The 26,947-nt window shown below is 41.1% G+C and overlaps 1 protein-coding gene across 9 annotated transcripts in view; it reads right to left on the reverse strand.

Annotated features, from left to right (window-relative positions):
- Positions 1–26,947, reverse strand: part of tjp1a (tight junction protein 1a) — a 62,727-nt gene that overhangs the window by 31,261 nt on the left and 4,519 nt on the right. For 4 of the 9 annotated variants that reach the window (XM_078247607.1, XM_078247599.1, XM_078247578.1 and 1 more), the window contains exons 2-8: positions 4,222–4,278; positions 3,108–3,232; positions 2,227–2,329; positions 1,632–1,965; positions 1,332–1,435; positions 379–547; positions 54–189 (exon numbers count right to left, since the gene is read on the reverse strand). In XM_078247607.1, coding sequence (XP_078103733.1) covers positions 54–189; positions 379–547; positions 1,332–1,435; positions 1,632–1,965; positions 2,227–2,329; positions 3,108–3,232; positions 4,222–4,278 — 1,028 coding nt within the window. Of the gene's footprint in view, positions 1–53; positions 190–378; positions 548–1,331; positions 1,439–1,631; positions 1,966–2,226; positions 2,330–3,107; positions 3,233–4,221; positions 4,279–26,947 lie in introns of all 9 variants that reach the window. The other 5 variants (XM_078247573.1, XM_078247592.1, XM_078247585.1 and 2 more) reach the window with 2 other exon arrangements.

Genomic DNA, 26,947 nt, shown 5'->3' on the forward strand with positions numbered 1-26,947 from the left:
TGTGTCCCATCAGCACATTTGCAGTCAGATGTGTGCATGTGTACTTTGCTTACCTGCCATTGCTGATCTGCCGCGGTGAGTGACGGAGAAGGTCCGATGGTTCGGACCTGTCAGGCGAACGTGATCGACTACCTCGTCCGTGGGATCGATTGGAATGGTCTGATGTCAGTGAGTGTATTTCTGAAATGTCTGAATTTGAAATTAAATATGTATAAGCATATAATCAATGACATTAATCAAGATAAATTTAGAATAACAAGACATCTTATTAAGCACTTCTTTCTCAGTGCTTAAAAAAATAAATAAATAAATACAGATTTGTCTTGTGTAAAAACACTGTCATGGTGTCAAGGCACTGCTACACGTCTGTTGTCTCACCATCTCTGTCAGAGTTATTGGCTGATGGGATGCTGTCATCAAGGTCGGGAATGTTGAGCAGCGTGGCTCGATCATCTCTCTGCACCACCATTTTCAACTTGCCCTTTGACCTCTCAATCAGCTTCTTGGCATCTATTAGTGATAGGTTCTCTGTAACGGTGCCATTGATCTGCCAGAGGAAGAGGAGAGGGTCCGCATGAGAAATGAAAAGACAAGTCATCTTCACTGCACATCTTTCTGTAGACCTCACAATGTGCTTTTAAAAAATATGGGATCATGACAAGGCAAAAAGGAATTGTGAGTTGTTCTCCCTGACATTAGCAATAATGATGTCTAGGCTATAAATAAGGATTCAGGAATTTAGGATTGCAATTCTTTTAGTGCTGTCAGAGATGAGTCCACAAAAATTGTATTGCAATTTACACAATATATTAAATAAAACAAAACTTTATCTTTATTCAAGCATTTATTTCTCTTGTCCAGCAATCACATTTTGACTAGAAAATGTCTCTGTCTCGCTTCATAACAACTGATACAGTAAATTGGATTTTGAATGCATCTTTGTAACGTGAAGGATTTTTTTTCTCTCCTCAGAGAATAGATTGAGTGGATAAAAATACAAAGGAATAATAGAATGTGCGGTATTCCTGCTAGTGAGCCTGCATACTAATGAACTGTGACTTCACTGTGAGTCACGTTCAGCCGCTCACAGATTACCACAGCAGACTATTGAACGTTTTCAGTGAAACTTGATACGCCCTTCTCTTTCACCCCATCTCACTCCTTTTATTAGTGACATTATTTAATGCTATCTTCTACATTCAATAATCGTTCTAATAAAAATAATTAAAAAACATGTTCAGTTAATTTCTCCATTACTGTGTTTTACCCACTATTAAAACCTGTCTTAACCATAGGCTCATTCATGCAAACACTGCTCTCTTTTTACTCACCTTAAGTACAACATCTCCCTCCTGGATGTTTCCATCTCTGGCAGCAAGGCTCTCAGGAGAGATGTCCTTCACAAAGATGTGGCTGGCCAACCGCAGTCCATATTCTACTTTCAGAGTTAATAAGCACAACAAAGTAAAATTAACAGGGTACATCAAATTAACTTATCACTTGGTTCTTTACAAATACAATTAACAGACTAGTCAACATTAAAGTCTGACTGACCTTTACTGTGAGTACCAGTAAAGCTGAGTCAACATGCATAGTCAACTCTTTAGGTGCTTGGACATTGTGTTGCTCACCTTCATTTTTGCGGGACTTGACAAGAGTGACTTTGGCAGGCCTGGGTGGAGCAGAGGAGGTTTGTGATCGGCGATCAGAGCGTGGTGAGATGCTCCTCTCCCGCGAGGCACTGTGGTCTCGCCTGCCACTGTTGCTACGCTCACGATCATGACGCCTGCCAGTGCCAGTGCCAGTGCCTCCACTTGCTCCTCCATAGGCACTTTGGCTACCATGCCCACTGTGGTGGTCATGGCCATCATCCTCATCACTGTCTTCTTCCTCGTGCTCTGACATCGTCTCCCTGTCCCCTGGCCGAGAAACGGGAATCTGCACTTTCCTTTTCCGACGAATAGTCTTGGAATAGACAGAAAGTTTTGAGTGTTAAAGAAAAAAAACAAACAAAATCCAAGTTCCTGTTTAACTGGGATAAAATACACAAAGTAATTAAAAACAACAACAAAAAATTACAGTTTCCAAAACATTCTGTCAAACAGCAATAAGAAGTGATTGGACCCCTGAAATCATGCCTTTGTAACATCAGCGGTCACTGGGAATCACACAATGTTACACAAATTCAAATTCAGGTTTGGTAGATATCTTCAGAATCAAACTTACTATCTTTGCATTTTTGCCACTCTTTCGGAGCTGCTGCACTGCGTAGGCATGCTCCACGTTGTCCATAGAGACTGCATTGACCATCACCACTCGATCATTTTCTCTGAAACAATAAAAAAAAAAAATAAATAATCAATTAACAATGTCTTAACAGTTGTAGAGATCTATGCTCATCTATATAAATCATACCAGGGTGGTTGTATGCCTCTGCCAACCAGTCAAGTTGCAGTTTACATCCATGTCTGTCCAGAGTTACATAATATATATAGTCAAGACTTTGACACAATTTAATAAAAGGTATTAGGTGTATTTTTGGCGACACATGGACGCTTCACACACATCTTCAACCCCGGCAGCACAGAAGATCTACACAATCACCACAGTTTCAAGATTAGTGCCACCAATTCAGTTTTCGATGAGGGCAGGATTGCTATGGACGAAGTACATAAGGCAAGGCTGGTAAGAGCAAATTACGTTTAACTATGTATCTAGCTAATTTAAATAGCTCACATTACTGTATTGGGTTAACAATTAATATAATTTAATATTTTATGTGGCGTTTTCTTTTGTGGGGTGCAAATGTTCCACAAAAACAAGTTCCTTCCAGAGACTACTTTGCAGAGCTACCGTCGCTGCATCGGAACATAGCGCCACACAAGACGATTGTGATTGTTTTAAAGAAATGCAAACAACCCCGTGATATCGCTTTAACAAGAATGGGACGGACTGACAGATGGACAACCCACTGTCGCCAGTGCAGAGGCATAATAAAATGGAACGAGAGAGATATTTAATAGAAGCTTAGTTTATCTAATTCTGAGGTCAAACTAACAGTGTTCCTACAACCCACAAAATATGAATGATAATAGTCAAAGACTTACTGTAGCAATCCCTCTGCAGGACCTCCTTTCAGCACATCAGATATCACAATGGACGTCTCCCCACTCTGGAAATGAGGGTTGTCTCGTCCACCTGAGATGGCAATACCAAACCCAAACCCTGGGGCCTACACACACAGAAATGCACACAACACTGACTAATATGGCATAACTGAAATATAAATTATAAGTGACACTGCTGTTTAAGTCAAATAAAGTCATGGGCTTTAAAAGACTGGGGCATTTACTGTAGACAAGAACAAACCTATGCATTTGCAAGTTATTTTGCTAATTTTCAAAGAGGTTTGAGGACCTCTGTTTTTTTGCCTACGCAAAAGGCAGCACCAAGGGAGCAAACCATGTGATGTAAATGGCTAATCTTACAACCACAACAACACAGGAGAACCGCAGGCCACATCGGGCTGCTCCTTCAGCCTCAATAAAGCCGCTACTAATTAGATTACAGCAAGCAGGCCAGTCTAGACAGGTGCTCTATACAATCCCAATGCACAACAGCATTAACTAACTGCAGTTTACTGCCTCAAAGTTAATTCAGAAATTCAGCATACAAGCCAATGAGTATATACTGTATATTTATCAGCCATCTCTGGGGGAATGGCTTTGAATAGTTTGATAGTTAACCTTATAATGTTGATTGTGCCAGAGGGGGGGTAATCAGTTATGTGCACCGGTATAATCTATCATAATTACATGTGACTTTACACAGGACAAAAAGCACATGGACTAAAACCATCATCCCCCTCATTCCCTGGAGTTGGGTTAAGGAGAAAAGTATGTTGCCAACAGGAAGGAAGTGAAATGAAGTAGTAAGGATGTGAATGCTGATTTCAGTCTTCCTTAGCCTTGTTTCCTGCCATCTGGGTTCCTTGACTATTGTTTCACTACCACACATCCTGCTGCTACAGCTGGCCCTCTCAGTACAGAGAGAGAAGCGAGATGGATGGGCAGAGAGAGACAGGGATGAAAAAGTGAAGAACACACAAGACATATTTCAGGATTAGGATGCCCAAAGGCAGAGGGAAAAAGACAAAAAAGAAGAAAGGGGAGAGTGGATATAAAGTAGATGGTGATGTAAATAGTGGTTGTAAACACTTACTCTGTGAAGGGTCACTGTGTGCTGTTCCCATATGACAGTTTCCTCCATCGCTGCACTCTGCAATGCAAGAAACAAGAGGGAAACGATCAATATCTTGAGGCCAATTGTGTATGTATGTATGTATTGTACATATTGAAATATTACAATCATTTTGCAACAAATACTGTCTTTGTAGACTTGTAGACAAAGAATTAAAAATACCTGTCCATATATTGCAGTCCAATTTGACTTTTTATTATGCATGTATTTACCCGTATTGTGTTCGTTTGTGTGTGAAGGAGTACTAACTTAATGCAGGCACATTTAACCAGCGTGCAAGACATACCTACACCCAATATGCCATTAAGTCCTAAAATTCTGCAAACAAAACATTGTTTATATGTAGCTCTAGATAAGAGTGACAGTCTAAAAAACTACATGCACACTTAGCGTTTCCATATCCTGTGCAGTTTCAGTAGACAGAGTTGTTGTTTGGCTACCAGCAAGGTAGACTCTATTGCTTATTTGCCCGACTAAGTCCGAGAGTCCTAAAAGTCTACATGTGAAAAGATTATGAATGACAGCAGCATGAGTAAACTGTCGGCAGAGACTGACTGAGGTTCACAACACTGAGTAAACATTCATATATTATTCCTGGCTGGGTCATCTGAGAGAGCTGAAGCAAAAAAGGTATTTAGCTGCGCCTCTGACCTGCCACACTGGATTAAACTGATGCTCGGCAGGCATGACCTGGGGGGGGTGGATTTTGAATGTAAAAGACTTAAATTCCTGCATTCTGATACATTTTTAGGCACCAGTTTATTGTAAAAAGAGCTATATTTATGGCAAGGAAATCACAAAATTCTGGTGGCAGGTAACAATTAAAAATACAAACTATAATGGAATATCATTATATTCAGTATTCCAGTAAGGGGGCTTCCACATCCGGGACATGGGTCCAGATAGACTACACTTGACCCCAAAGTCCAGTTGTTTAATCAGCAGGCCTAGGAACAGGGCTTATCGGCACGTTTTGCTCCCAAGCTGAAAAATGTAGGATTGACTTAAATAGGCTACTGCATTTACTGCTAATTTGTACAATAATAAAATCACGTTATGGATCCAAAATGTTATGAAGTGCAATGTTTTCTACATTATATTGATCAAAACATTATCAGTAATGTTGAGCCTACAGTGTAACGGACCACCACAGTTCATGCATACATGTGAACCGCGGATAAATTGCAGAGTTTAACCTTTATAGTGAAAAAAGTGACACTACGTGAATGGGGCACAGCAGAAAGACGGCGCGGAATGACGCCGCTTGTTCAGGGTTTTCATGTGTACTCCCGTAGGCCTACACTTCGCATTAGGTGTTAAAACCAACTGTACCAAAACACCAAATTGGACTACTATTTAACGTGACTACGAGACATTTTTTAACCGGTCATGAAGTCGTCTCAATTTAATACTGATGCCGTCAGACGGCCATCAGCAGCGGCTTCTCGCTGCACAGCCGGACCCCCAGAGCACTGAGCTATAAACCTCTTTGGGGGTCGCCCAAACTTTCTCTATGCAGGAAAAACAGACACTCCTAAATGTGTGTCTCAAAGCCTGTTTTTTTTTTTTTTTTTTTTACTCCCAGTGTGCTATGTCCCCAGCTTTAAATTACAGCTTTACTCTGCTTCCTTCCAGCTGATGAAGCAACACGTCTGCCTGTCTGTCTATCTGTCTGTCTGTCTGCCTGCCTGCCTGCCTGTAGGGAGTGATGGTACTGCTGTCTGTGGCAGAGTGCTGAGCACAGTCCAATGTGGCAGGGGAAGGATTAGGAAAAGACATAAACACCACTACACGTGGCAGGGTGCTCATTTACTACAACTTCTATTATCAGCTTTTTTAAATGACACACCATGTCATCTGTCCACCCTACCATTGTGATAATTTTACTCCTTCACCCCTTAATCATCATCTAATCCCCAAACCATCTCACTCATCATCTTCAACATCATTACTGTCATCACCTTTCCTTAACCTAACTACACAGTTCACACCAGGTTCACACTGCAACGCTGCCAATGGCATGTGATGAGGACACAGAGCAAGAGCCAGCTGATGAGAGTGTCTGACATTTTAGTTTTTACACATGGCCAGACACATAATACTGTAGGTTTGTTGGGAAAAAGACAAAACTGAATACAAATAAGAAAATGTTTCCTAGATACTTAGATTTGTCTAAAAAGGATAAAAAAAAGAAAGAAACAATGTCGTTTGAGTTTCAAATAAGAAGTCACTTTTTAAATGACCGATTGAGAGATAAAACTATTAGTCAAGTATTCGATCAAACGTAAATCAATTGTCTATTTTGAATAATCATCAATCGATTAATTAAATAGTAATACAAATAATTCCTAAGTCCTTTTGCAAGCAAAGACGACAAACACTTGCTGGTTCCGGCTTCTCAAACGTGAGCTGCATTTCTTTATCTTAAAAGACAATAAATTTAATATTTTGGGGTTTGGGGCTACCAAGAGAACGTCATCCCGGTCTCTGGGAACTTGTAGTGGGTATTTTTTCCACTATTTTCATACAACTTTTGAAAAAAACAATTCACTGATTCATCAAACAAATAATAGACAGATTAATTGACAATGAAAACAATCCTTAGTTGCAGCCCTAAACTTCATTACTGTGAATATTCACATTTACGTTAAGAGTAATTTGTTCCCCAATAACCTTTGTTTACACAAGTCACAGCTTTTAAATGTCAGAGTAATGTCGAGAATAAGGTGTGTTGACCTACAGGTAAACAATGCAGGGTCATCTAGCCTAAGAGTCACTAGGCTCAAATTTTGCTGACACACGACATCATTCGGCAAGGCGCTGCATTGTCCAATCACATGTATGCAAGAGCACAATCCTGATGGATTACTTTATAATAACAATGCTGTATTTCTCCTATTTAATACTTTTTTAATTCTTTACAAAAGATAAAATTGTAATAACTTTTCAGAGTTGTAAAATCCTGGCAGTGTGTATTACAAACTGCAGTGTTTGGGCATCTGATAAGCCTTTAAAACGCATCAATCTGTAACTTCCTGGATCATATTTGATTGTTCACTGGTACCTAAACAACATACAACCACCAGTGCAGCCCCCTGCACTGTTTTAACACAGGTCTGTTTTCAGTCTGAATCCCACACCAAAGTAAAGGCCTGTGACAGTAACCTATGCATACTGTAGGTCTCCTATTCTGTGTTTGTGCTTCAATCTTTTCAGTTGGCCTGAACCTCTAGACTACACAGTTAACCCTTTCACCCTCATTTCCATGCCAGCTCTGTGTGGATGTTATTTATGTCCATAATTGGCGCAAAGGGCTTGGGTGTTTCCCCTCTTTCTCTGCTTCCCCTCCCTTGTCTGCCCCTGCGACTCCCACAGTAATGCCACTTTTGTGTGAAGGGACCTGACCCATTTAACCACGGCTCCCCCCCCCCCGACATTCCCAAACACATCCATTCCTCTAAAGTGTTTTGTGATATATTCATCCATCCGTTCATCCATTCATTCATCCAACAGTCCAGGCAGACAGGCGGGGCTACACTATGAGAAACAACAGCGTGTTGGACTCATGTGACCAGGCGGTCAGGCAGGCAGGTGGCCTTGTCCTTGAACTGTGGGGTGCACTGATAGGCAGGGATAGGGAGGAGAATGAGGAAGATAGCAAGGCTGTGGGCTGCTTATACAACATACATATACAGTACCAACGGACAGGGCACATAAAACTGTAGAGGATGACATGTTGAATGACATGTTCCTTTTTATTCCCTGCTCCTTTCTCTCCTGCCATCTCTCACACACGCACAAATTAATGCTAACCATTACACCAAATCCCTATTCAAAAGCAAGCTAAGACAATAAAAGGACTTGTAAATCTTTGTGTAAAACATATTTTGCTCGAACAAATCTAAAACCCTCTGAAAACTGTCCTACACACACACACTCCTACACACTAATTGTAAGCCTTGCAAGGGAGGGCAGTATGTAAGAGTGTATGAGCAATAAAAGCATATACATGCTTGTACCAGTAAGAGGTCATAGATCAGGTGTATGAGTCATAAAAGAGACAGGAGATTAATAGAATGGTTTTAATTACATTTCTATTTAACATTTGAGTGGGTGCTGTATTAGAGAGAGATTTTCTGTTAAGTATCTTGCATATTGCAGCATTGCAGTCGCACGTCCCATCACATGAAAAAGGGCTTAAAATAATCTATTATTTGCTCACACTGTTGCTTAGTTTGGTTTTAATACATTAAATGGATTATAACAATATCACACACATTAGTAATTTCAATGTTGCAAAGGAGTATGTTCAGCTTGTGAGTGGAAAGAGCCTTGCACTTGACAGATTACAGTACAACCAAAATGGTTTGTGAGTTAGGACTGAGGTATGATAGGTAGGTATCATCAGGTATCTTACATAGGTAAGATGTTTTTATCTTAAAAAAAACAGATTCTCTATTGATGAAGACATCTGCTGAGTCTCTGAAGCTATCAAAAGAATAATAAAGGCTACAGTGTTTATGACAGATAAAATGTAAACTGGGGGCGCCCAGATAGCTCAGTTGGTAGAGCGGGCGCCCATATATAGAGGTTTACTCCTCGACGCAGCGGGCCCGGGTTCGACTCCAACCTCGGCCCTTTGCTGCATGTCATTCCCCCTCTCTCTCCCCCCTTTCTTGTCTTCAGCTGTCCTGTCAAATAAAAGCCTAAAATGCCCAAAAAATGTAAACTGGTACATAGAGAGTTGAGGAGAGAGAAACTATCCGTCTCTTAGGCTGCTTAGAATATTACTCCGCTGGGACTGCGGCTTAGTCTCAGATTAAATTATTATTAGTATTAGTAGTAATTAATCACTGCAATGTGAATTGATGATTAAAAGGATGGCTGATTGAGTGTGAGGTATAAGCAGCAGTGTTTCCCACAGGACCATGTGAGACTGTGGTGGGTAAACCTCGGACTCTCTAGGGGGGTCTGGGGCCAACGTTCCCCCAGAAGTAAATGCATCAATCTGGTGCACTTTGAGAACAAAATGAAGAACGTTGTGCTTTTGTTAACAAGTTTGTGTTCTTGTAAACAATTTAATCATAAACAGATTGGTTGTGTAGATATGAATGGTGATGATGACACGAGAAAAAGTCACACCCACAAAGCATGGTAAATGAGACAAAGTTTAACGCAGTTCACAAATGGTCAAAACAAATTGACCAGAGCAGTGGTTCACAAACCTTTTTCAATCATGTTTCATCTAAGAACCCCCTTACCAGCACAAAACGTTTTTGGTTGGAAAAAAAGCCTAGCTATATAAAAGAGGCACAATACAGCGCTGCGCCATCAGTGTCTGAGCACTAATATTGTAACTGAAAAGCACTTAAATGTTACATTTCAAATTTTTAGAAACACTAAATTCATTTATTATTATATATAATTATTTTAGGAATAATGAATGATTGCTATTTTTTAAATTAACATATTATAAGAAGTGTAAAAATGTGTCTAGGTAGTTATGGGAAACACTGAAACAGGGTAGAAAGCAGACAGTAACAGAGCACAAGTTATGTGTTGTCTTAGTTTTACTGAGACGTGAGAAGAAAAACAATTCACCGAGTGAATTTCAACAGCAAATTCAAATGGGATGTGGCTTATGGAGGCCAATGTGGTCTTATCTTTTATTAAACAAAAACCCACAAAGAGGAATGTTCTGTGTGGAAAGGTAGCTCAGTGTCAAATGGTAATTTGGTGATCTCATGTACTTTGTTGCGGGAACATTTTAGATCATGCAAAAGCAAAAACCACAGAACTTGTTGGGCCAAAACAAACATGAACACGTTTTTTCTGGAGTAAAGAAATAATAAAAAATACTGATGGTAACAAAGGATGCGGTTTATCTCTGAAGTCACAGAGTTGTGTGAAACAATGGTGTGCTTGATGTTGCACAAACTGACGGCAGCCTAGTGTATTTATACATCCATATTAGTCAGACTTGAGCTCTGGCCAGCAAGGCCCAGGGCTGGGAAACAAAGAGCAGCCACCAAACACACATGTGTACTTGCGCGCACACACACACGCACACGCACACGCACACACACACACACACACACACACACACTCACTCACTCACTCACTACAGGCCCTCTTTGTTCAAGTTACAGCCAGCCAGGCTTGGCCCTGCCTGGCCCACCATAACACAGTCCAGTACAGAAGATAACAGCTCACTAAGGCTCTTCAAAGGCAGAGACTAATCCAGTTCTTTGGGGCATACTGATGAGCGGACTGGAAAAATGTGTGATGAAATGGACAATAATAACCTGCTGCAGAAAGCTATGATAAATAGGGTCAGGTCAAGCATGCAAGTCTTCACACATGCCTGTCAGTCTCTGTAGTCATTAAACATGTTCACATTTACATAGAAACTGCACAAACTGAGTACACACCTGCCAACATCTTAAGAATCAGTGCACTATAAGACCATCCATTTGCAACCAAATAAAAAGTCAGCTAATGAGTATTAATGAACTTTTGGGAAATAGAAGCATTCAGCCAAAAACAGACACAAACATGTGGACCTGGTTTCCATATACCCAGTTGGCAGCATTGACTACACAATTAAGTGCTGTCAAACACATCCCTAAATACCTCTTGTTTTTTCTCATCCAAGAGAATTAACTTTATCAACTTAAAAAGGAAAATTAACAAAGCAGTAGGTGACAATAAGGTCATCTTAAGAGTAATGTCATGAGCTGAGAGGAGGTTTGGATGAAGTGCAACACAAGCTCTTAACAGTGCTTTGCCAATGAAACTGTTGTCCAGCAGGCCATTACTCACCACCTCCCTTCTTCTAACTACCCTTCATCTGAACCACAGGAATGTTTCACACAGTGGGCGTATCAAATACAAAGTCTAAGATGCAGTATTTGACAAAAATACACAGGATGAAAATGTGGGAGAAGTGAAAAAATATATACATATATATTTCTGCTATTTAGAGAGAACAATTCATTACAAACGTCAGATTATTCTGAGGTAAAGATACTGAGCAATGGGGCTAGCAGCAGCAAGTGTCTAGATGACAACAAGTGTGAGATGAAGTCCTGACAAAGCTTTAGGTCAGTGTGTCTGTTCTTTTCTGATAGCCTGAGGCAGGATGTAAGCAAGAGCAGCCACATCACCCACAGGAAAACACTCACTTCCTGTTTGCAGGAAATAACTTCAGCTTCCAGAAAAATCCCTGTTCACACTATTGAAAATTCCTTCTAGTATACTCACCTCATCTTATGGCTTGCAACCTAAAGAGTCTCACTCCAGATTTAGAGGGCAAGTGGTGGATTCCTCTCACCGTGTTTTTATTCAATACACCAAGGTCACACTATCAGGCACTACTGTAAACACACACACATGCCCAACTTCAACCGGGAATACTAAAATATAAGCCCTTCATTGTACAATTAAAAAAGTTAAAATGTCATCATGGTGTGACAGATAGATATGGCAGAGAGGTCAAAACCCTGCAACAAAACCTGGGTAGATGCATGTATTAGAGGAGAGGAAAAAAGAAAAGTCAATAGGTTTCCATTAAAGTCAATGTGTGTATTTCCACTGACTGCAGAACGGATGCGTTCCGACTCCGTACCAGCTCCGGCAGTCCAAAGCCCTCCGGAGCAGATACGCAGAGCTTCTATTTTTGCCGGATGCCAGAGAGCTCCGCAGCAGTTCAGCACAATTCAGATTGTGCGGGACAGGAAGTCGAGCACAGAAACAAAATAAAACATCCGGTTAATTTTCTAAATAAAATACACCGTGCTCACGGTGGATCATATTTCCCTGCACTACACCTTGAAAACACAGCACAGAGTCGTTTCCCCTCTACTCCTCTGGATGGAAACAAACTGTTGTTGGTTTTGTGGTTCTATTCTACGTGAATTTGCGAGATCTCGTGGGTCCTCGTGACTTCAGCTGTCAGTCATGGCTGCAGCCGTTCCACAACAAATCCGGACCTGGTGGGTATTGACGGACGGCGGAGCACGGAGCCGTTCCGCAACCGGTGGAAATTAGGAGTTAGACTGGCAACTTATGGAACCACCACCCTGTAGCAGCAGCTCTCCCCGTCACTGGGGCAATTTATCCACGGTAGCTGTATCTTCCTTCTTAAAAGGACCCAAAGGAAAGAGTGGAGCAGCAGTACACTCAAACAACACATTATAAGAGACACAGACAAGCTCTTTCTGGAGGGCAAGCACTCAACAGCAAACACATGCAAATGTATTAAAGCCTCTAATGTAAGCTTTTACATTCTGTCTTTCAGATTAGTGTGTACTGTGATGTCCTGTGGAGCACACATAAAATAACAAACCAAACAAAATTCCTGCCATCATTAAACAGATGAATTTAGCAGCAGCCATTTTTAGGGCAGGTTGTGACTGTGAAGGGAGGAGAGAGGGCTGCAAGTGTGTGCAAACATATCATGGGTGTGCAGATGAGGGCAAGTAGCCAATAGGCTGATGACAATGATGATGATGATGTAGAGCCTCCGTCAGCAATGATGTACTGTTGTGCTGACATGCTTAAGTATGCCTGGGTTAATTAGTCTCAAACGGCAGCTCTACTCTGCCAGGCAGCTCCCTGAAAACCCCTCCATCAGGACTCTCCTCAACATATTACACACACCTCTGACTGGAAACTATCTGACACAGAGTCACTGCTAGATAGTGAGGTTAGGAATAAAATACAAAACCTATAATCCAGGCTTTTGGATTAAAACGTTAATCTGAGCCATGTTTCCCTCTGAAATCTACTGTTGCTGTCTCATGAAAGCAAACAGAGTGAAATGGATAGGACGACGGATGGATGGGTGGACAAATGGCAGAATGTGGAACTGAGAACAGTGTAATGTTAGCAAGTAGGTTCTTTACAGCATCGGTCCTACACATGCCTCATACGTAACTGTTGTAGCTGTCTGCCAACTTAGCTGATAAGTATGTCTATGTTTTAACAAATCTTTAATAACATGTGATTGTGATCAAATCTGCCATTGAAGACTCCAGGTATTTCTTGCTAAAAACACCACCAATCACCTTTGTGCGATGTCAAACTAGTGCAAAAATTCCAAACCCAGTTTGCCGTTTCATCACTAGAGATGTTCCGATACCAGTATCAGTATCGGCTCCGATACTGCCTAAAACGCTGGTATCGGTATCGGGAAGTACTGGAGTTAATGCACTGATCCGATACCACGTAATAAAGCCCTAAAGAAAATCTACGTTAAAGTAGTTTATTTATGTTCTTTTTCCGTTATGACTGACTGTCAAACTGCAGAATTAAAGAAAGTTCTGTGGCGTTCATTGTTTGTGTTTGTTCGTGTTTCACAAAGAGTTTAACCTGAGCCAGGCCGACAACAAAGATAGAAATAATATCACATCCATACAGGGATAGTAGTATACAGTTGTTAAAACATAATAAAATATATGACACACTGGTATCGGATCGATACTCGGTATCGGCCGATACGCAAGTTCAGGTATCAGAATCGGTATCGGGAAGCAAAAAATGGTATCAGACCATCTCTATTCATCGCCCACACACATTTAGGACAAAACCCACAAATGATCTCTGAGGCATACAAGTCTGCAAGACACATCGAGACTAGTCCACATACAGTGTAAATACGTTGTCCTATTTGCAGGCCTCTAATTCAAGGGTGTCCCGCTGTCCTGGGGATAGAAAAACAAATGATCAGGGATGTTAAAAATAGGGGGCCCCCCCAATACGATATTACCATGATACTTATGTCACGATATGATTAGGGCTGCAGCTATCGATTATTTTAGTAATCAAGTATTCTACCAATTATTCCATCAATTAATCGGATAAGAAATACTTTTGTTTTATTGAAGAGCAATAATAAACAATAGTTTGGTTTAATTTTCTGAAAAAGCTACATTTTTATTGCCTACATTGCTTACAATATCATCTCTCAAAAAACTAAACATATTAAGTGCATTTAATGCCATATTACATTGTTTTTAAAGAAAACATTTTCTGAAATGCAATTACAACCTCAAACTAAGTCATACATTAAACATACATAAACATTACCTTAAGCTGTTAACTTTCAGAACTACAAGTTTCAACCTGAGACTGATCTGTAAATAGGCCTATATGTAAATATTAGTTATACTCAACCTATTTTCATTTATATATTTGATTACAATGTCACACAGCTCTGTTACACTTATGCTGGTAGATCGTTGATCAGCTTCTTTGTGAAGAGAGAAAGTGAGAGAGCCGTTTTTCCAAAGGGATAGTCAACAAGTCGGCTCTTTAGATCAAATTGTGGTCACCACTACGTATTTTGTTGTCTTTGTTTTTGGTAGTTGTTGTGTTTTGGTGTAGTTTCATCGTCCATGCGACTCTGTGATTTACTTTTGTCAGGTCCGCTTCGTTGAATGGATGATTAAGTTAGACTCAATGTTTTCTGTTGAGATGCTGAAGCATTGACGTCGTGCCATTATTGTGTTAAGCTAGTTTGATTTTGCAGTAGACACACTCACTGTACAGAGTTTTCGTTTTAACTACGTTTGAACTGATTCCAAACTTTGGACACTTTTTGTTGTTTTCTCCAGCCTGTCTCTTCTCCTAGCCCCTCACTATTTACGCTCCCTTTCTTCATTTTGTAATCTGCGCCATGACATGTCACCAGAAGCGTCAGCCCTGTGTGCGACACACACCGTGAGCGATACAACGTTGGTAACGTTGATTAAACGAAGCTTCGAGGCAAATCATTTTGCATCGAGGTTTTTTAGTAATCAAATTATTGAAGTTACTCGAGGAATCGTTTCAGCCCTAGATACGATATTATTGCGATTTTAAACATATTGCGATATTCTGCGATATATTGCATTGATTATTACCTTTTTTCCCAACTTCAAATTATGAATCTATATTTTACCAACTACCTCTTGCACACCGACAGTCACACCTGCAGAACTTATCAGGAAATAAAACTCAACTGCACCATCTAGTGGACTGAAAAACAATTGATTTTTTTAATCTAGTACTAAAAACTTAATTTGTCATGTGTAATTTACAGTGTTTCCCATTCATAGGTACTACTTGGGTGCCCCGCCCAGGTAGATTGAGACCCGCCCAGGTAAATAAATTCGGAATACATTTTTTTTTTTTCCAATCAACAGACCAGCAGCCTCCAGCCCGTCCCCTTCGTGAAGTCGCACGCCACGTGCATTACAGCGTCAACGCTGCACTTCAGGCAGAGGCTATCATTAGTAGTAGCATGCAGCTGGTAGTCTTGCGGTGGGATTTATTGTACTAATTAAACCGTAGAAATAACGCGGTCACACCGCTGTGAAAGCTCCCCGAACGTCATTTATCAGTCTGGTTGTTACCCCTCTCCGCTGCAGTCTCCTCTGCGAGCGTATCTTATAACGGAGCTAACCGGCGCTGACCAGAGTTAACCGCTAACGGAGCTAATCGTTGCTAATCGTTGCTAAACGAGCCTTCAGTTCTCCGTGCCTGTATCCATTAACCGTATTTATGGACTCGAGCCTGAATAAAACTAGCCTGGATGCCAGCCGAACTTAGCTCCGCCCACAACATTTGAGGTCGGGAAGCTCGGTCTGGACTTGATCCGTTGTGGAGCAACTATGATCAAACCAGAGCTGTTTGGACCAATCAAATTGTCAGGGCGGGCTTTATACGATGATGGACAGATGATCAACAGTAAAATAATCAACCACGTCACCAAAGAGCGCTTGGGTTGAATTTGTTTACAACATAGGTGGCTGCCGCTGGAGAACTGAGATGTGTAGATTCCGCCATCGCGTCTGTTATAGAAGATAGACAGCGCGTTCATTTTAAAAGAGGAACAGAGAACCGTGATCAAGGCATTTGTTGATCGGAAAGATGTTTTTGCCGTCAGTTTTCAAAAAAATAGTTCACAAACCTTCATTTGACTAGTTTATTACTGAACCCGGCCATCACGCGTCGCACCGTCACATCCTGCGCCACCCACCACCACAAGTAAATTCTCAACTTGTGAGAAACACTGATTTATATAATCAAAGATCCATATTGGCGTCCGTGTCCATCAATCAATTAATCCAAACTTTGAGGAATTACTAATCCAAATCAGTTCCACACAGTGGTTGTGTGTTCCACACAGTGGGATATACAGATTTTGAAAAAGAAGAGCATTGGTATTGGTTTGATGCTTGCTCGCTCAGCACACAAAATTTAGCAATGAGAATCAAAATTGGGGAAGAAAAGGTGCATCCCTGGTTCATTGTAGTTGTTTACAAGCAAATTAGCTAAAAGTACTTTATGTGTTATTTTCAATGTTCATAAAACTCAATGAAAAAATTATAAAAGTAAAAGCTCTGCTCTGTTGAGTTTTGAATGGGGTTGACTCAGGAGCCTACTAATTTAATATATGACAACTGCCTATTAGGGTGCACGCACGACATTTTACATGATTATACTGTTAATTGTATTATGTCAATTTGCAACGTATGTGCTTGATCAAAAATCATAAGTAAAACCTAAAGGCAATGTATTTCCACTTGAATAAAGTGAGAGCTTCATTGGAGCCTCTGGGTCAGGTGCAGGCTCTGATTATTTACACTGACCACAGTGCAGCTCCACAGAGCTGATGTGCAGCGGGCTGTTCTCTGCTATCCACTGACCCAGACACATAGCTAGGCTAGCATCTCATGTGCAGCTTACCCAGCAGCAAAGTCATCTGAGCTCAACCACACTAATTGTTCTCTGCCTAGAGAGACAGGCAGTGAGGATGTCACAGAGTGGTAACTTGTGGTGGTATTCTGACTTTTCAACAATCCTTCCTGTTGGTTTAGCTCTTCCTGTTGTAGGTTTTTCACAAACGTTTCATATAGCCTCTCGGGCAGCACTTCATACTCTTGGGATTTGAGGACTTACCCTCACCAGAGTGATGTATTTAAGAGCAGTGGCAAAGGTCCAACGCTGGAACGGACACCCAATAACATAAATCTAATTAATGAATATGTCTCTGTTATTTTCCTCCTTGCAATAAGAACTAAATAAAACACTTATAGTTCTTGAACTTATTTAGACTGCACGTTTCGGCAAGGCAGAAAGAGATGCGTTAAGATAAGATGATGACTGTTCTTGCTACACAGGCTGATGTAATGAATTACTTATTGTCTATTTTTTATACACTGTTTTACTTTACACTAAAAGAGAGAAACAGAGACAAAAATGTGGAGAAAAGCATATACATAGAGAGGAAGTCGTTAAGGATGACCACAGAGTTGTTTATAGAAAACACCATAACCTAAAAATAAATTTGGTTGATGTTTTGGTCGATTAGAAAGCTGTGAAAGGAAACTGCTTCAAGAGTTGAGCCTGAGCGATACATTCAATGGCCACTGTTATCAGCATTTATTGGCTTATCACACTTCTTTCAGACTTATTCACACTGGTATTAGTACATATGTGGGTTGATATGAAGGAGTCAATATGAGGAAGTATTGAATGCTAAAAGGACACATGGGTGATACACTTTTAAAGTGCTTGTATATACACCAAAGATCCTTTGCATTTCAACCATCGCCAATGGTATGAAACTGTACACACTTCCTGTCTCCTAAAAAAATATTTTGTTCCGATGCTTTCATGGATCTCTATGGGCTTCTCCCTTGACTGTATGCCTCCACGTCCCCCCGATTGCCTGCGAGCTTCTCCTGTACTATACGGTAATTTATCTACTGTGCGACAGAAAGTCGCATGGTTATGACACAATCATTAGCCTATTTTTACAAAAATGGCTGCTACTGGGCCATAACGTGAGATACAAGGTAATGGAGCCTTTTATACATTGACGTGTTTCTTAAGAAATAAACAATGGATAAATAGTCTTTAAACGCTTCAGAAGTAAAGTTATTCGCTGTCAAAGTGACGCCAAAATGAATGGCAGTCAATGGAATGCACACTACACACTAAACTTTGTTTTTGTGTCTGTGGAAACAAACTGTAAGCCAAGGCATTGAGAAAGATAACCAGATCCAGCACTGGAACCTTTGGATTCAGCCAATCACCACACATACAACTATCAGTATTCCCACCCAACCCCTCCCACACATACACTCTACAGGAATGTGCAGATAAGGAGACAGGGCCCAACTCTCTCACTCTGCCTGTTTCTCATTCCAAAAGAGTTACCTTACCTTTTCCTCGCCTCACACTCTGGATCTCTCTGCCACAATCCCCCTCTCGGTTTTATTTTGACTCCTTTTTCCTACTTCTGTCTCACTGACTATGAAAGCAAGGCCAGAGAACAACACAACAACTGAATTATATGTGATAATGTAATGTGACTGTGTTAATTTTAAATCAGAGAACCATAATAAAATAAATAATATATAATAATCGGTGACTGTGAGGGGGAGGTAAAAATATTCATGGTCTGGCAATGATATTTACAGTGATTACTGTCATGTGGCTGATAAAGTTTCAGAGAAATTACCGCCATGTAAATGACTGTCGATTAACGGAAGCCATAGTTGCGTGCCATGTGTTGAGATGCATTTTGTCACAAGACATTAGTTGTCTTAAGTACCTCAGAGGTTGCAGTCAGGCCTGGACATCAAACTAAATATATCAAATTATCAACACAATGAATCCCTTACTGACCTATATGAACTCTAATCAAAACACATCAATCATATTTAGCAGTCCCTCCAGGATTTCGTGATGGTGCCAATTCACGCAAATTTGGTGCGACTCGCAATTTTGACCAGTCACCGCAACTTTTCCGCACATTTGACCAATAACCTGAAGTTTCCCGCGACTTCAACCAATCACAGCAGTCCCACGTGCACTCTGAGAGCCAATGACTAATCGGGAGTGAGAACGGGTTGGTCATTTCCTTGTTTTTGAAGACGAGACGTGTGTGTGACTCATTTACCAACAAAACGTACATCGAAAGACCGTGCAACGATTTAAAAGTCGCTGAAGTTGCTGCCGTTTCAATCCTGGCTGTCGGCTCTCTGCAGCGGGTGGGGCTACTGCTCCGTACCCCCCGCAACTGACGCTTGCACACACACAGACACACAGACACACACAAACAACACACACACACGGTGGATGCAGGAGAAAAAGGAGATGAGACGACACACGATGACCTGAATTGAGGACAGCTACACTTGTTATTGTAAGTGCAATGATAAGTTAAAGTCAGTATTATCAAACCGTATGAATGTGTGTCCCAGGCCAGGATCGGAAAATAACTAACAAGCCACTGACAGATATGTTCAAATTTGATTCATTCAATAAATTATTATTTTTTTGTCTTAAATCCACCAGCCATTTTCATATTATACCAACATTTACAGCATCCTGATCCTTTTCAGTAAGGTTACCAGGAAAACTCAACCCAGAGTCATTTATTCTCCCCCAAAAAAAAGTTTCCTTTTTATTTTGAAAGAACTATTTTAAAAAAAAAAAACTTTTTTGCAACTTTCACTGTCTCCCGCAACTTCATTGCAACAAACATACAAAAGACATTTTCATCTTTTGTATTTTATCTTATCTTCTAACTTTTATCGCAATTTTTTTTTACAAAAGCTCCTGCGAAATTAGGCATTTCATATTATCCCAACATAGTCACAGTTACATTTAACAATCAAAGACAATAAAAAAGTAGTCGAATATTCATATTGAACAGCAAAATCCGTCGGGTACAGCCCCCCCCCCACCCACACACACACACACACACACGATGACCAAAATTAGCTATTAACAGCAAGGACAAATAGAGTCTCGTCTGACATAATGTAAAGGCAAAGACTACTCATGATTATGGTGATAAGAGCAGCATTTGAATGTTTAAACATGAACTTGGAGCAGGCAGTTGGATTATTTGACACACAAAAACATTATGACTTTCAAATTTCAACATCTGAAACTACGCAAATCTGAACCGCAACTCATAGTCTGCACAATCACATGGCGCCATAAAACAAGGGGCCAAGCCCACTCAATGGCATTCCCAAGCCTTCTGAGGACTTTGCTACAATAGGCATGTTGTGGGGCAGAATCTATAGTGAATTAATGAGTTACTGTTGGAGCGGCCATTTTCCCAGCACTTAACTGGCAGCATAATTACCATTACCCCAAGAGATGAGAGATAGGGAGGGGGTGCATGCATACTTTAACAAGATGCACAGAGATAATACATAAATTACTTCTAATGACGTCTAAAAACAAAAAAACTAACAGACAGGAAGCTTACACACTCCAATGCACCTAATGAACTAATTACAATGTGCAAAGAACCAATCTGTCATGAAGCCTTATCATCTTGTTATTCAGTACATACAGTAAGTGAGTGAACAGCGGGCAATACCACAGTGAATGTGCTATCACACAGTAATGGATATCCGTCTTCCTTAGACAGCCAAAACCTCTCGTTAAGTCATTAGCCAAGTTCAGTCTGATTTTAATTTGGTTGGTTGGCTCAGACTGTGTTAGGGGCTCAGATGTTTCAGCATTTCTTTGAGCCCTGTACAGCGTCACATCTTTTCATAGGTCACTATTTCGCTGACCACTGATCTCCTGAAAAGTCCAAAACCGGAAAGTATGTTACTATGACAACATGCAACAGTGATTTGTCATGTTATTAGCGGCGGCATACCTGCCTATTTAACATTGTTTTTAATATGAGGATTTAGACATGTATTGCTTTTTGTTGTGCGTTAAATAAACATAGTTAATGTAAATGTCGACTTTTTTTTTAGGTGAATTGTTATTAAAAAAAACATACAATACCCTTGAGCTGTCCTCAAGGCACCCCAGCATGCTGCAGCACCCACTGTGGGAACCACTGCTTTATGATAACTACATTTTCTGAGACTTTTTCCATTAGGGAATACTATTAGCCTATAATAAAAATGTTGTTCCGCCTGTTCTGTCTCAGGTGATCATGTTTCATGATACAAAAAGGGTAGTTGAGAGCAATATTTAGGCAAAGTTCAGTATAGCAGATTTATAAAAAGGGACAAAGCAGAGTATCTGCTGGATTATAGTTCTTGAACTTATTTAGACTGCACGTTTCAACTCTACCGGCAAGGCAAAAAACAGCAGGTTTAAGATGTGTTAAGATAAGATGAGGACAGTTTTTGCTACACAGGCCGATGTTATTAATTACTTCTTTATACCGTTGTATAAGACCTGCCAACCGTGAAGAAATTTTATGAGTACAACCCCCCCCCCCCCGGTCCACTCCCGCGCGCACCCGACAGCCCGCCACCAATGTACGCTCCACGGTTGCCCACCCACCAGTGAGAAACCTATGAGATACCTAACACCATAATACATAATAGACACATGGCATCTGCAATCTGAAAATGTAGGTGGAGAGGGGGTAGATTATGATAGGCTACTATGAGTAGGTCATATTCCTGCATATTGTTACAAATATTATGAATTACGTTATATACACACACACACACTTCAAAGGAAAACTAGATATATGTAATTTATATTCAATACATTGTTTGGCTCATCACTACCTCCTAGATTACAATAAATTATTATTACTGTGTAGAAGAATGGAGTGGATGAATGGCTGTAGGTGTACTGAAACTACACAAATGTTTTCTTATATCCTGTCCAATTTTGTGCCCATATATTTGTTAGTCTAGCCAATAGGAGGCAGAGAGAGCTAATAAATAGGCCTAAGTACTTCTGTGTTAAAGATGAGAGAAAGACCAGGTTAACACATGGCCTTCTTCTGATTACTGAAGTAGTCTAAGTAATGATTTACTAATAAAGCAACTTTACTAAAAGCAACTACTAAAAAAACACACAAGATTGAAGCCTGGCAGAGACACGATTATAGGCTAATAAACATGTTGCCATCACATTGGCCTAGCAAATAGCCCTCCTGTATGCTATGCATCATTAACTGAGCTCATAACAGCTGGACTCCCAGTTATGATGTCAAGGTCATTATTTATGTTCATAAATTCAAGTAGGCTAAAAAAATAGCCTAACTGTTACCTTTATCTTACGTTAATCAGCACCTGGCCTGTCTAAAACCTTCTAGTTTTCTAGCCATTCCACCACTTTTCTAACTTCCCCCAACTAATGGGAAGGATGGCGGGTGTGACAGGCTAGCCTATTGACACTATGAACGTTTTTTTGTTATCATGCTTTTATTTTTAATATCATTATGTTTCGGGGGTGGGATATCGATGTCTGTCTTGCACACGGTGCAGAACGCGTGATGGGGTAGCCTGGACATGTGGATTCAAGGCCATCTCTCCTGATAACTGTCAAGAAATCGCTGTGGTTTACGAACCTTTTTTTGAGGCGGTTCAGCCATGGCATACAAGCCTACAATTATCCGGCCAGCCTGGCTTGCTTGAGGCACTGAATTGAATTAAACGTGCGAAGCATTTGGCTAGGAGGGGCAGGTGGGCAGAGGGTTAAAATGCAGCGCTCTGATTGGCCGAAAGCTTTTCACTCCACTTACACGCTGTGGCTCAGCGGCAGAATCAACGTCATATAGATTGCATAGAAACTGAAACCGGCGAAATGAAAGATGCAACAAAATGCGTACCTAGAGAGCAGTGAATCGTACAAACGTACTTAAAGGTCAAAATGCGTGCCGAGTACGAAAAATGCGTACATGTTGGCAGGTCTGCATATATAGAGAGAGAGCAAGCCGTTAAGGATGACCATAGAGTTGTTTATAGAAAACACAATCAAATGATGTGCTGTTTTAGCTAAGGTGGGGGGAGACAGATTTCAATATGTGCATATTAGAGATGCACCGATTGACCGGCCGGTGACCGGAATTGGCCGATTTTCACGTCACCGGCCATGACGGGCGACCTGCCGGTCAGTCTGACATATGCCAATTTTATGCCGGTCAAATTCACTCGGGCGCCGCATGATTTACATCGCGCAACATCAGCACCACACGTGCACATGCAGGGTTTCCGCTATATAAATGTAGCAGCGGCGCACTGCCGCTCAATCAGCTGTTTAAGAAATGTCATAAAGTCGTAATTATACACGGCTAGGCAGAGCCGTCTGCTCTGCTGATCTCAGGCGCACAGTCAGCCGCTCTCTCTCTCCCCTCTGAGGCTGAACAACTGGAACATGAAAACCGCACTCACGCGGGTCCCGTGAAATATGACAGCAACAGTTTATCGGAAAATAGCGTTGGGCACACTGACTTTGATGAATTTACTGTTTATCAGACCCCAGACGAGACAAGAAGCTAACGTTAGCAAACGCTGTGGTCCCTCTGCCTCTTACGCCCCGCTGGCCGCTGTAGGAGACAAAAAAGAACACACACAATGCACAATGACACATTAAAAAAAAAAAAGAACTACACGCTGTTTTCAGGTAACGTTACTGTTGACGTTCAAACAGGCCTGTATGTGTTTTGAGAAATATCTTTATACTGCATTAAGGCTATATTTATTTTATTTTTATTTGTTATTTATATATTATTTTATTGCCATTACCAGTTTTCATACAAACAGAAGTATAGTTTAATAAATATATATCACATTTTTTTATTTGGATGTTGGATGTGAAAAGAAGGAAATGGTTCTTCCATAACATTGCACTTTAGATGTGTGTGAATTTCCCACACCAGGAGTAATTTATATAGTTCTATTTTATAGCAATCGATTATCTATTCAAAAACTGTTCTATGTTCTATGCAAAATGTAAAATGTTCTATTAAAGAAAAGGTAGAAAATAAATATTTGTGTGTGCTGTAAAGTGGTTAGAAAATATGAAATCGGAATCGGCTAAAATCAGTATCGGCTGGTCAAACTCAATGAAAAATCGGAAATCGGAATCGGCCTAAAAATTGTAATCGGTGCATCTCTAGTGCATATGGACAAGATTTATATTTAGCAGAAACAAATTCTAGTATTAAGACAAGATGATAGTGTATGCATTGTAAAAAAGAGCAAATTCCCTTGACAGAAGTCTGAGATCTGGGAAATATACACACTGATACTGCTAGTGATGAGTATGCCTTATCTAAAGCTGCGAAAAAGTCTGCCACAGACTGATGACTCCGTTTCGCAGACAGAAAAGACTGTGCTGTACTCCCAATACTGCGAAAGATAAACAAATGAACACATAGCAGTGTGTGTAAAGGCATGTAGGGCAACAAGCCTTGGGATGAATCTGTTCCAGCCTCTTTTTCTCGTCCCTAACCAGCTGAGCCACGGCTGCCACATGCTCTCTTGTCCATCCTCGCTTCTCCCCTCTCTCTCTCTCTCTCTCTCTCGCTCTGTCCGTCTCACGCACACAAAACACCCTGTGTCAAGTCCACTATGCCTGCACTGGGAATGATAAATCCTTACAGAGACCTGCCCTGCCAGAAAGGATGCAGGGCTGGCTCGGAGTGTCCTAGCTTTGATACAGTGTTTGATAAAGAACAAGGGACTAATCAACACTCAGGGTTATATGACATTACCATCCATCTATCAACCACATCAGCAGGTGAGCGAGAGGCGGTGGACCATTTTATTTCAGCAGCCAAAACTTATAATGAAGGGTTAATGCCAGGCTGCTCTTCCTAAAGGAAGATCCGTGAGATAATATTTAGACTTTGCAAGGTCAATATCAGAATTAAGCCATTCACATAACAACAAAAAAGGTGTTCCCAGGAAGACCAGTGCTCAGTCCCTTCTCAGGTGGGTTTGGTTCTGCCTGCAACACCCTACTGGTCTAGCCTCACTCAGCCACCAGACTGATCTTATTAAGTGGCATATGTATGACACGCAAATTTGTATGCCATTTTGGCGTGTTATTAAGACGCATAATCGCTTTTTTGCGTGTTTATCAACGCCGTTTGGCCTCCATTGACCTACATTACCTGTGAATTAAACCAAATACCTGAAGACCTCTGTCCATTTTTCTCTCGTAGATCGGCAACAATTCAGAACCACAACCATGTTACTCCAAAAAATTACAGCCAGAGACCAATGACACACACATCCATGGGTGCACACATCCAATAAATCGTAGGGTCGAAGGGTTTATGTTGATGTCTTAGTGAAGCAGATAACTGTCAATCATCTCTTGCCTAGCCTGCTTTGAATAACGTCCCCCTTAAGATATGCTATGCATAGCATTGCCAAACCACAATGAGCAAAAGCATATTTGTGGATTGTTTTGCAAGGCTACTGCTAGTCTTTTCCACAAAAGTCCTTGACCCACACAGGTCAAGGAAATGTACTCCACCCTATTTGGCTGTTGCATTTGAATTCAAAAGAAATAGATATTAATGTGCAGCATGAAAAAACCCAAGAGCTAGAATGCTGTAATTATAGGAGAGAGGGGTTTTTTTAAGATCTGCCATGTGATTCAGATTATAGCCGGTGCATCTCTCCCTCCCACTGCTTCCTTTCTCCATTTCATCCCTCCAATGACCCCTCCTCACATCAACTCCTCCCTCGGAAGGCATTTTCTGCTTTCCTTCTTTTTCTCTTTGTCATCCACCTGCCTCCTGCTGTGTGTATCTGCCCTGGATTTCCCCCCAGGGATGAAAGGATAAGCAGGTCAGATGTCCTTGATAACTGCCGCACTCCAGAGTCTCCTGGCATTGAAACAACACAAACAGCTGCTTTCTCTCAATGTTTTTATCTAGACTCCAACAGAAGGGGGTACTTCAGGACCTCACTTTGATTATCACAGTCCACTGCCTTTTTCAAAACTAGTTTTGTGTGTGTGTGTGTGTGTGTGTGTGTGTGTGTGTGTGTGTGTGTGTGTGTGTGTAACTCTCATGGTCCATGGACCTATGCCTTAACATTTGTGTTTTTGACTTAATAAATGACATAGTTGTGTTAAGATCCAGATAGGCCAGAAACTGAAGCCCAGCTGAAGCAACAGACCCTCGGCTGCTGTCTTCAACATGACCAACTGGAAGTCCTCTCATCTTATACACAGAGACGACCTATACCTGCACCCCTTAAAGGCTGGGAGGACTTTAAAATCAAAATCGGCATCATGATGTTATTTTGGCATACTTTTTATCCGTACCTTGCAATTACACCACAGCAAAATCTGTACTTTAAATAGCTCTGGAAGCGGCAGTCATCCAGACGCAACTTCTACCCTGGTGCCTACAGCTCTACACAGGCGCAAGTAACGCTAGTAACGTGAGAGAACACAAATTATCCCACGATCAAATTGATGCGAGTAAAGGCCGTTTTATAGTCCTGCGCAGGCTCCGCACAGAGCTTTCGCCGTAGCCTACGTAAGTGGCCTGATGTTTATACTTGTGCGCTGGTGTGTGCGTCGAGACGGCATGTGTGTGTGTGTGTGTGTGTGTGGGGAGTGGGTTGTAGAGCGAGGGATAAGTGAGAGAGTGACGGCGTTTAGCTTTGGAGCGAGTACCGACTCTAGAGTCATAGTGAGAGAAACAAAGTGTCTCCCCTGTGCTTTCTGACCACGGTGGGAAATCTTTAACAGGAAAAGTTCACCCTCTCCTGGACCTCATGTTGTTTATGGAGAAGGAGAACCAGGAAATGAGTCAGGGGAAATGCAATGCCACCCAGCCACGGCCGAGCGACGTGCGTCGCTGCGACGTGCGTTGCTGCGACGTGTAGTTACATTTTTCGAGAGGTGCACGTCAGGCTAAGGCGTAGGGTCCGGCGTAGAT

The sequence above is a fragment of the Sander vitreus genome, chromosome 1 (genome assembly GCF_031162955.1).
Source record: "Sander vitreus isolate 19-12246 chromosome 1, sanVit1, whole genome shotgun sequence".
In the NCBI taxonomy this organism is placed as follows: domain Eukaryota; kingdom Metazoa; phylum Chordata; class Actinopteri; order Perciformes; family Percidae; genus Sander; species Sander vitreus.